The 12,385-nt window shown below is 41.2% G+C and overlaps 1 protein-coding gene across 1 annotated transcript in view; it reads right to left on the bottom strand.

The window, feature by feature from the left end:
• BMPR2 (bone morphogenetic protein receptor type 2) overlaps positions 1-10,923 on the bottom strand; it is a 184,487-nt gene extending 173,564 nt beyond the window's left edge. The window contains exon 1 of the mRNA XM_045806523.2: positions 10,790-10,923. Within this exon, the coding sequence (XP_045662479.1) occupies positions 10,790-10,865 (76 nt within the window). The 5' untranslated portion in view covers positions 10,866-10,923. The remainder of the gene's footprint in view (positions 1-10,789) is intronic.
• Positions 10,924-12,385: the final 1,462 nt, after the last annotated feature.

Below are 12,385 nucleotides of genomic sequence, written 5' to 3'. Positions count from 1 at the left end.
TTAGGCTCTTCCACTATGAGCCTGCTTCTTCCTCTCCCACTCCCCCTGCTTGTGTTCCCTCTCGCGCTGGCTGTCTCTATCTCTGTTGAATAAATAAATAAAATCTTTAAAAAAAAAAGTTAAAAGCACAATAAAAGTTGAGGATTATTCTGAATGATATGCAGAGGCTTTGAAGAGTTTTAAGCACAGAAATGTCATAATCTCACTTATGCTTTAAAGGTGGCCCTGGAGGGGCGCCTGGGTGGCTCAGTCCTTAAGTGTCTGCCTTGGGCTCAGGTCCTGATCCCAGGGACCTGGGATGGAGCCCTGCATCAGGCTCCCTGCTCAGCAGGAAGCCTGCTTCTCCCTCTCCCACTCCCCTTGCTTGTGTTTCCTCTCTCGCTGTCTCTCTCTGTCAAATAAATAAATAAAATCTTAAAAAAAAAAAGAAAAAGAAAAGCAACGATAGTCAAAGTGACCACGTTAGAGAAAAGAGAGCCTACTGAAAAATTACAAGCAAGAAAAGATTGTGGCTTCTAAATTAATGTGGTACCCACAGAGGTGGTAAGAAGTGGTCAGACTCTAGATATATTTTGAAGGTGCGGCCAACAGTTTTTGCTAACAGATTGGATGTGAGGGTGAAAAAAGAAAAAGAAGAGACAAGGATATCTTCAATTTTTGGCCTGAACAATTTGAATGACAGACATTTGCTGAGTTGGGAAAGACTACGGGAGAAAAAGGCCTATAGAAGCAGCTCAGGGACACATTAAATGTGAGATAACTATCAAACATCTAAGTGGAGATGCTGAATACACAGTTGGTTACCTGCAACAGGATTTCAAGAAAAGAGGTTTGGGATGGAAATAAATTTGAAACTTGCTAACCTCTATGTGCTACTTTTAAAGCCATAAGAATGGATGAGATCACCAAAGGAGTAAGTATACACATTGGAAAATAAAGGTCCAAGGACTGACCAATAGAACTGAATTGGAAATCCAGAAATAAATCTATACATCTGTGGCCAACTGATTTTTTTTTAAAGAGTGGCAATTTCATTCAATGGGGAAAGAATAGTCTCTTCAACAAATGGTACTGGCACAACTGGATTTCCACATGCAAAAGAATTAAGTTCGATCTCTGTCTCACACCACATATAAAAATTAACTCAAAATGGATCAATGACAGGGGTGCCTGGATGGCTTAGTCAGTTAAAAGAATATGCCTTCAGTTTAGATCGTGATCCCGGAGTCTGGAGTCCACGGATCAAGCCCTGCGGATCAAGCCCTGCATCGGGATTCCTGCTCAGTGGGGAGTCTGCTTCTCACTGTCCCTCTGCTTCTCCCCCCACTCTGCCCCACTCATGCTGTCTCTAAGAAATAAATAAAATCTTTTAAAAAAATGAATCAATGACATTAAGAGCTAAAACCAGAAAGCTCTTAGAAGAAAAATAGGAATATATCTTCACAGTCTTGGATTTGGCAATGGATTCTTAGATATGACACCAAGAGCATATGTAAAAACAACAACAACAAAATAGATAAATGGGACTTCATCAAAATTAAAAATTTTTGTACATCAAAGAACATTATTAAAACAGTTAAAAAAGGAAAGAAAAAAGACAGAAACCTAGAGAATAAGAGTAAACAATGGTGCCCTAACAATACACCAGGGACTGGGTGTCTTTTAAACAACAAACATTTATTTCTTACAGCTCTGGAGTCTGGGAAGTCTAAGATCATGGTGCTAGCAGATTCAGTAACTGGTGAGAATCCATTTCTTAGATAGCCATCTTCTTATTGTAACCTCACAAAAGTGGTTAGAGGAAGGGATTTCTCTGGGGTCTCTTTCATAAGAGCATTAATCCCATTAATGAGGGCTCTACTTTCATTACCTAATCAACTCCCAAAGGCCTCACCTTCTAATACCATCACCTTGGAGGTTATGATTTCAACATGAAATTTGAGGGGACACAAACATTCAATCCGTAACATTTGGAAGTCATCTATCTGATAGAGAATATTCATAATATATAAAGAACTCCGATCATTCAACAATAAAAAGACAATCCAATTAAAAAATAGACAAATGTTGTTTAAGGGTACAAACTTGCAGCCAGCAGATGAATAAATCCTGTATATAATCCAGTGATTATATACAATACTGTATTATAAATTTCAAAGTTGCTAAGAGACTAGATCGTAATTGTTCCCACCACACACACAATGATGATAATTACATGATGTAATAACAGAGGTGTTAGCTGATACCACGGTGGCAATCTTATTGCAATATAGAAATGTATCAAATCAGGGGCGCCTGGGTGGCTGTCGTTAAGCGTCTGCCTTCGGCTCAGGGTGTGATCCCAGAGTCCTGGGATCAAGCCCCACATCAGGATCCTCTGCTGGGAGCCTGCTTCTTCCTCTCCCACTCCCCCTGCTTGTGTTCCCTCTCTCACTGGTTGTCTCTCTTTCTCTCTCTGTCAAATAAATAAATAAAATCTTTAAAAAAAAAAAAAAAAGAAATGTATCAAATCAATATGCTGTATACCTTAAACTTATACAATGTTACATATCAATTATATCTCCATAAAAGTAAATTCAAGAGAAGAAAAAGGACTTGAATAGACATTTCCTCAAAGAAGTTATACAAATGTTCAATAAGCACATGAAAAGATATTCAACATCATTTATCATAAGGAAAATCAAATAAGCAAATCAAAACCATAATGAGATACCACTTTACACTCATTATGATGGCTATAACAAATAATATTTTACAAAAACAAAATAGAAAGCAATGAGTGATGGCAAGGATGTAGAGAAACTGGAACACCTGTACATTACTATTGGGAATGTGAAATGGTACAGCCACTGTGGAAAATAGTTTAGTGGTTCTTCAAAAAAAAAACTAAACACAGAATTACCAGATGATTCAGTAACTGCACTCCTGGTATATACCCAAAATAATTTAAAGCAGGGACTGGAACAGATACTGTACACCAATGTTCACTGTAGCCAAAAGGTGAAAATTCAAGTGTCCATCAACAGATGAATGGATAAACAAAATATGTCATATATATACAGTGGAATATTATTCAGTCCTAAAAAGCAATGAAATTTTGACACATGCTACAACATAGATAAACTCTAAAACATTATGCTAAGCAAAATGAGCCAGTAACAAAAGGACAAATATTATATGATTCCACTTACATGAAGTATCTAGAGTAGGCAAATTCACAGACAGAAAATAGAATAGAGATTACCCGGGGCTGGGAGAAGGGGGAAAATGGGAGTTATTGCTTGATGGCTGAATTTCTGTTTGGGTGATGAAAATGTTTTGGTGACACACATCAATGTGTGTTGCACCACATTGTGAATGTTATTAACGCCACTGAATCGTATACTTGAAAATGGTTAAAATGCCAAATATAAACTATATACATTTTACCATAATTTTTTAAAGTTAATAATATACCAAAATAATGAATTTTACCCTTTAAATGGGTAAACTGTATGATATGGGAATTATATCTCAGTAAAGCTGTTTTACAAGATTTACTAACTAGAAGTTAAAATGGCATTACCTAGATCTGACTGATTCAGAACGTATGATAACTGGGTCAAAGGGTACACTGAAACTGACCTTGACATTTTTTACCTTAAAATTAAAATAATTTCTTACACCATTCACAAAAATAAACTCCAAATGGATTAAAGACATAAATGTGAGACCTGAAACCATAAAAATCCTTGAAGAGAACACAGGCAGTAACTCCTTTGACATCAGCCATAGAAACATTTTTCTAGATATGTCTCCTGAGGCAAGGAAAACAAAAGCAAAAATAAACTGGGACTTCAACAAAATAAAAAGCTTCTGAACAGCGAAGGAAACAATTAAGAAAACTGGAAGACAGCCTATTGAATAGGGGAAGATATTTACAAATGACATACCCAATAAAGGGTTAGTATCCAAAATATATAAAGAGCTTATACAGGGGCACCTGGGTGGCTCAGCTGGTTAAGTGTCTGCCTTTGGCTCAAGTCATGATCCCAGGGTCCTGGGACTGGGTCCCAAGTTGGGCTCCCTGCTCAGTGGAGAGTCTGCTTCTCCCTCTTCTACTGCTCCTCCCCCCGATCTTGCTCTCTCTTTCTCAAATAAATAAAATAAAATCTTAAAAAAGAAAGAGAGATTATACAACTCAACGCCAAAAAAACCCAAATAATCCAACTAAAAATGGGCAGAAGACATTAACAAACATTCTTCAAAGAAGAAATACAGATAACCAACAGACACATGAAAAGATGCTCAACATCACTTATCATCAAGAAAATGCAAATTAAAACTACTCAGAATGGCTAAAATCAAAAACACAAGAAACTAGTGTTGCCAAGGATGTGGAGAAAAAGGAACCCTCTTGCACTGTTGGTGGGAATGCAAACTGGTGCAGCCATTATGGAAAACAGTATGGAGGTTCCTCAAAAAATTAAAAATAGGGGTGCCTGGGTGGTACAGTCGGTTGAGCCTCAGACTCTTGGTTTCAGCTCAGGTTGTGATCTCAAGATCGTAAGATGGAGCCCCACATTGGGCTCCACACTCAGTGCAGGTCTACTGAAGTTTCTCTCTCCCTTTTACTCTGCCCCTCCCCCCATGCACTCGCTCACACATGCACCCTCTCTCTAAAATAAATAAATAAATCTTAAAAAATAAAATAAAAATGGAATTACCATATGATCTAGTAATCCCACTACTGGGTATTTACCCAAATAATACAAAAACCCTAATTTAAAAAGATACATGCACCCCTATGTTTATCTCAGCATTATTTACAATAGCTAAGATATGGACACAGCCCAAGTATTCATCCATAGATGACTGGCTAAAGAAGATGTGGTATGTATATGTACACGTGTGTGTGTGTGTGTGCGCGTGTATGAATGAAATCTCCCAATTTGCAACAACAGGGATGGATTTAGAGAGTATAATGCTAAATGAAGTAAGCTAGAAAAAGACAAATACCATATGATTTCACATATATGTGGAATTTAAGAAACAAAAAAAAAAAAGAAAGAAAGAAGAGATAAACCAAAAAACAGACTCTTAACTATAAAGAACAAACAGATGATTACCAGAGGGGAGGTGGGTGGGGAATGGGTGAAATAGGTGAAGGGGTATAAGTACTATGCAAGATGGCCAAAATCCATGAATTCATATATTTTTTTTTCTAGCAGATATCAATCAAATCAGAATATAATTCTTCTTTAATAGATAGAAATTTAATGTATGCTATTTATCCACCTGGAATGTTCCATGGGATATTAATTTGTAACTAAAACCAAATCAATGTTACCTAGTCTAATTTAGTTTAGCACTATTTCTTTTATAAATATTTCATCAACAAGTCTCAGGACACCTGGGTGGCTCAGTCAGTTAAGCATCTGCGTTCAGCTCAGGTCATGATTCCAGGGTCCTGGGATGGAGCCCCGCATCAGGCTCCCTGCTCAGTGGGGAGTCTGCTTGAGATTCTCTCCCTCTCCCTCTGCCCCCCTCCCCGCTCATGCATGTCCATTCTCTCTCTCTAAAATAAATAAAAATAAATCTTAAAATAAAATAAAACAAAATGCAAACTCCCAAACTGTCTAGATATTCAGATTAAGTGGGTCTAGGGTGGTTCCCATGAATCTGCATTTCAAACATAATCTAGTCCAATCCCATAATATTATAACAGAGAAAACTATGTTGAGTAATTTGTTTGCCCAGAATCACAGAGAGTTCAGGTCTCATTAATTCAAGACAGGAGTCTCCTTACTACACCACTTAAACTACTTTATAGTTGAAGGAACGGAAGCAAAGAACAAATTACTAATAGATAATTTGAGTAAGAAATCTTAGAATACTTCCTGGCTCCAATTCCTTTTTATTATTCATTCATTTAGTATTTCTTAAACACCTTCTTCTATCTGTATGCAATATGATAGATTACAAAACAGTTTAAGGTATGAACCATGTCCTCAAGAAGCAACTATCAGTTAGGAGGACAAAGCAAATACATAAAACTGATATTCAAAAGAAAGGCAATAAATGAGTAAGTGACAAAATAAGTGTATGGCCATTTATAAAATTAACTAATTTACACTGGCTTCATTCTGTACCTTTTATAGTTAGAATTTACTCATCAGAAATCAATATTCAATTTCTTCTCTTTCTGTGTTAAGAAAGTTGGTCTTTAATGAAGGAAAGCTATTGTCCTTGTGTGAAATAAATCTGTCCCCACATTTCGTATACACCAACACCACTACGACCGCATCACCCCACATGCTAGGATAGGCTTTTGTAGAGATCAAAGTTGGTATAATTTTTATACAAAAGCCTAATTAAGAGTTTGGCCCTGTTGGGGCGCCTGGGTGGCACAGCGGTTAAGCGTCTGCCTTCGGCTCAGGGCGTGATCCCAGTGTTATGGGATCGAGCCCCACATCAGGCTCTTCTGCTATGAGCCTGCTTCTTCCTCTCCCACTCCCCCTGCTTGTGTTCCCTCTCTCACTGACTGTTTCTATCTCTGTCAAATAAATAAATAAAATCTTTAAAAAAAAAAAAAAGAGTTTGGCCCTGTTCAAATGGTAAGAAAAGCTCCCCTCCTGGACCATCTTCCTGATCATATGTGGTAGACTGAAGATTCCAATTCTTCATTTCCCACCAATAGTATCACATGTCCATATATTACCATAGCCTCATTATAGCCAGAGTGTACTTCACTACTCCTTGTCTTTGGTCTTGGCCAAATGGGATGTCAGAGCAACAAGAATCTGAAAATGGCTGGTGGGGTTGGGCTTGTCCTCTTGTACTTCTGCCATTGCCATGAGACAAGCTTCCCCCAGTGAGATGTTACCCTTCCCTCCAGCTTGGGCTGAAGAATGAGAAAAATGGAGCAGAATAAATGCTTATTGTTGTATGTCACTATGATTTTGTGGTTACGAGCTATATTATGCAGCAAAAGTCAACTGAATCACAATATTTTAAAAATCCAAACAATTAAGACTGATTATATAAATCAGTGGTCCTCAAACTTGCCTAAGGGAGAATCTTTCAGGTTTTAAGTTTTAAAAAAATGTAGGTCCCAGAGAGATCATTTCAGTACATCTAGACTATAGTGACAGAGATACACATTTTATCAAAAACCACAGGTGATGGAGCACCTGGGTGGTGCAGTCAGTTGAGTGTCTGACTCCTGGTTTTGACTCAGGTTGTGATCTCATGGTCATGAGATGGAGACCTGCATCTGGGTCTGCACTCAGCACGGAGTCTGCTTAAGACTCTCTCTACCTCTCCATCTGTCCCTCCTGCTCGTGCTCTCTCAAATAATCAATATTAAACAAACAAACAAACAAACACCAGGGGCCCGGGTGGCTCAGTCGGTTAAACATCTGCCTTCACCTCAGGTCATAATCCCACGGTCCTGGGATGGAAACCTGCAAGGGGCTCTCTGCTCAGTGGGGAGCCTTCTCCCTCTCCCTCTGCCTGCTGCTCCCCCTGCTTGTGCTTCTCTCCCTCTCTCTGCTAAATAAATAAATAAATAAAAATATTTAAAAAAAATAAAAAACCCACAGGTGACCCTGTTGCAGAGCCCACATTAATACAAAAATAAAGATTACTAAATTTCCAGTTCCCCAACAATATTTATTAACTTCAGTGCTCAAGAACCCTAACTAAATAGATGAATTTTCCTTTAGACAATGTGTGTGCACCTAAAGAGATGTAAAACTGAAATCTAATCAAGTGAGGCGCACCTGGCTGGCTCAGTCAGTAGAGCATGCAACTCTTAACCTCAAGGTTCTGAGTTCAAGCCCCAGAGTTTACTTTTAAGAAGAAGAAAGAAAGAAAGAAAGAAAGAAAGAAAGAAAGAAAGCAAGCCAACCTAATCAAGTGAATTATTTCAAATGCAGGAAGATTCAACTGACATTGATGTCAGTCCAGCCATTAGAGACATCTGAGCCAGCCAAGAAGGAGAAGGATTATGATGTGATGCGGAATCCCGAGTTCCTTCAGACGCTCTGGAGAACCTTCCAGGAGTGAATCCCAACAAAAAGGCTATTTGAAATGTCATGGGCTCCCTGGCCTCCCAGGCCACCAAGGCTGGCAAAAAGGACAAGGAGGAAAACAGGAACACTGGAGGAAAGGGTAGCTGAGCCTGCTCAAGGGCCTGCACACAGTAGGGTGGGATAGAGGGTTACATATGTTATCTGTAGCCATTACAACCTAAATAAAGAATGACAACTTTTTTCCAAAAAAAAATTTTAACAGAAGCTGATTCTGCGGTAAGTATTGCATTGTATTATATATTTTTATTAAAATTAAGAATTAATTTTTAAACCAAACACTTTACATTTTTTATAAATTCTCATTTTTTGCATACAAAATGTTCTTAGGATTAAGGAATCTAAGAACTAGATAATGTAAGTGGGAAAGAGGGATTCAAAAGAAATAAAGGATTTATCCATGCCCCCAAACAGGGATGTGATATCAGCCAGTCTTCCAGTATTTTTTTCCTATCAGCAACACTATGTGCACCTGTCTGATTACATTACTATATCTACGTATCCCAAGTTCACACAGGCTCTCTCTAGTCACCTTGCACCTAATGAAACTGTACTAGCCACTCCAATATTAGGCAAAGTTTTACACATTTAGAACCATGACATCTGCATAACCAGTGCTGAATGAAGATCCTGTCAAGTGTCCCTACTTCTTCTCAAAGGCTGATCTAGTGAAGGCACTACTCTATCTTATGTTCCCAATTAGAGTGAGCTGTTGTTATCATTAATTATAAGGTAGGATGAAGGCTATAATCCTGGCTCCACAATTTACTCTGTGGTGAGTTATTTAAATTCTCTGTACTTCACTTGCCCTCTCTGTAAAAAGAACATAATTAAACCTGGAGTATAGAATTGTCATGAGGATCAAATGAGAAAATATATGTAAAGCTATTAGAATAGTTGCTGGCACAGAGCAAGCACTCAATAAACACTAGCTAGTATTATTATCGTTATAGCTCTGAAATCCAGCTTCACAAATTTTGGCATCTGGTACTATGTAATACTAAAAAAAAAAAAAAAAAGACGACTAAAACCACTTTAAGTAGTGATTCTTTCAATCCCTCCGTTTTAAGGGACATTATTCTATTTTATTTACCAAATACAAATTAAATGTATTTTTAAATCAACGTTCTTTCCCTTACTGTTATCAGTTCTGATCACAAAATGATAAGCCTGTCAACTATAAATGAGAATCTACATTCTAAAAAGATTAAGAATAACAAAGAACATGCAAAGTCTATGTTCTGAGATTTCTGCTCATAGAATGACTGCTTAAGCCTAAAACCTTTTATTTTACTCTCTTCATATTTTACAGGAATCACAAGACTTACAGCTAGAGAATTTAAATCGCTAACACAATATAAAGAAACCTAGAAAAAATTGTTCATTTTTATCATAAAAGGAATTGTGATGTTTAAGAATATTAAAATGCCAGTTTCAAAATACATTCAATTCAGAAGTTCGAATTCTTTTAATACAACTACATAGATTTACCATAAACATAATAGACATTAATCAACCAATATCAAAGGCACTAAAGGAAACTTCAAATTTTCTTTCAGAATTTTCCCAATGCATACTTTTAAAATGGAAATAAGCAAGCAACATCGGTGTCAAGCACAGCAATGAGAAATGTATTGAATGTGAAAAGTACACACTTGTAAAATTTTAAAAAGTAATTGGAAAGCTGTTACATTGTCCTTTACTCGTTGTTAAATGCATAATCTATTTGGCCATCCTACACCAAACTTGAGAACTATATGTACAGTTCACTCCCAAAAATTTCTAAAAGCGTATCACCAAAAGATTGCTTGAAAAATAACTGTAAACATAAGTGAGGCTTTCTCTAAGGTATCTGGGAACTAAAAAGAAAATATCCTAAGGAAAGGATGACTACCATTTCCCTTTAAGCTTAGTAAAATGTCAAAGAAACTTTCAGGACTCAAATATGCTAGACGTGGAGATGTGAGGTCAAAGTTGTCTCAATGACAGGTAAGCCAATAGATGCCAGATGACTAAAATATGAAGTTACCGAAAATACTTTTAAGCCCAATAGTAATTCCAAGAGCATATAAAATACGAGTGTATTTACGTTGAAAAGATGGAAATAGAATTACCAAAATACTTTGGAACAAAATAATACTTACGACAATAATTAACAGTATTATACAATGTACTAAGAATCTCAAAGTTCTGGCTTCCTCAACATTTATCCAATTCATTCCGTAACATTTCGGAATAATGAAAGTAACATGGATTCCCAAAGAATGATCTAAATCTAAAAATAAGGTTAAAGAGTGTGTTCTATAGTTGATGTTCTTTTTACTGTAAGCCAAATCCGCTTATTTGTTTAAAAAAAATCTACAGCTCTGTTTCCAAAGATCTCATAATAGACACTGTTCATGGCGATTAAAATATTATTTTTAATCCCTGCATTACCTCACAGCTAAAAATGTCAAGATACCACACCCAATATGTCTTTTCCCCCCCGTGGGGGATGGGGAAGGGGGGATATGGGAGTGGGGATTCGAAACTACACAAAAACATGCAGGGTTATTTCCCTAGAAGGAACGGGAAAGGCGCGCAGGTACCGGACACGGTTCCCTACACAGCGATCGCAGGACGCGTCGCGAAGGGAGAGCGCAGGCCTCGGCCTCTGCGGGCTCCCTCGCCCGCCACCCGCAGGGGCAAAGCCCTACGCGCCGCCCGGGGCTACTCACCGGCCGCAGTGCTGACCAGCAGGACGGTCCACAGGAGCGACGGCACCCACCGGGGCCGCAGCAGCGAAGAAGTCATCCCTGGGCCAGCCGAGAAGCAGGAAAGCAGAGGAAAGAAATATGGAAAGTAAACACGGGCGGAGAGGTAAGGCCGGGAGACTGGTCCTCGCTCTCGTCTTACTTGTCCGGCCCGTAGGTATTACAATGCAGTTTGCAAGGACAAATGGCAGATGAGAGGACCTAGCTGCACAGCTTTCATTCCGCCGCTGAAATTCCCTTCATTTCTCTCCCTCGCGGCTGGAGAGGTTCATTCGCCTAGGAAGGGGTGCCTCGGCCACCCAAACTGAAGGCATGTCCGTGTGGAGAAGCAGCGAGACAGGAAGAAAGCCCCGCAGTTATTTCCCTCGTAGTTTCACGATGTCAAAAAAATAGCCAGGTCTGGGAGAAAACATATCCAGGGTGCAGAGGGGTGGAGAGCGGGGATTCGATGGCGGGGCTGAGGATCAGAACAAGTTCCCGACTGCCGCGAAGGGCGAAGCCGGGCGGGCGGCGGCGGCGCCCGGCGGCACGAGTCGCATCGCCCGTGGCTTCGGGAGGGCAGGATTCCTTTTTAAGTTTCGCTTCGGTGCTTCCTTCACTCCGATTTCGAGAACAACAAACCCTGTTCCTCCACTGGATCGAAAAAGGTGCCTGCCTCCATGGACAAACCCACACAGCCTTCAAGCCTTCGCCGAACAATCCTGCGAGGTTCTGCCAGGGCCCGGCCGGAGGGCTGAGGGGCAATAGGAAGCGGGGGAGGGGAAGGGTCAGCAGGCAGGGCCCGGAGCTCCCCGAGACCGCGGGCGGAGGGGAGGTGCGGGAAGCTGCCCTTTCCAGCCCTCCCGGATTCGCTTCTCTCTCTCTCTTTTTTATTGCGGCCGCTCGATCTTGCCTGAGGTAAATTCCACGAAGAAAAGCCTCGTCTTCTCCCGTCAATGGCTCCTGTGAGCGAATCACAACCCCCCACCCCGAAGAAGCCGCTGCCGCCGCCGCCGCCACCTCGTTCTCCCGCAGCTCTGGGCTCCGGGCGGAGCTCGGGCGTCGCGGGCAGAGGGCGGGGGGCGGCGGGAGGGCGGAGGTAGGTAGCTAGCTGAGGAGGGGGGTGGGCGACGAGGCGGAGAGACACCCCGCACCCCTCCGGGAAGCACTTCCAGTGGCTCCGAGCAGACCAGACACAAAGGGGGGAGTCGCCGCAGCTGCCAGTCTGCGGCGCTCCCGGTCACCGGAGTCGCCCCGCCTCCGCCGCCGCCTCCGCCTCCGCCTCCGCCTCCTCCTCAGTCTCCGGCTCTTCCCGGCCCTGTCTGTCTCGGGCCTGTGGTGCAGCGCGGGCGGCGGCGGCGGCGGCAGCAGTGGCGGCGGCGCGAGGAAGCCCGCACTGCGCCTGCGCGCTCGCGGCCCCGCCCGGCCCCGCCCCTTGCTCCGGGGCTGGCTGAGACCGACTCCGCGGCCCTCGCGTGGCGATCTCACCCCGGCCGCCGAGGGCAGGGTGGGGCCGGCATCCCGCAGTGGGCAGCAATGGCTTTTCTCTTTCACACACACAAACCTTCCCTATGTGCACGC

This window comes from Ursus americanus, chromosome 1 (assembly GCF_024610735.1).
Source record: "Ursus americanus isolate L20-20 chromosome 1, mUrsAme1.1.p, whole genome shotgun sequence".
Taxonomy (NCBI): Eukaryota; Metazoa; Chordata; class Mammalia; order Carnivora; family Ursidae; genus Ursus; species Ursus americanus.
This window is presented reverse-complemented; position numbering and strand designations above follow the sequence as displayed.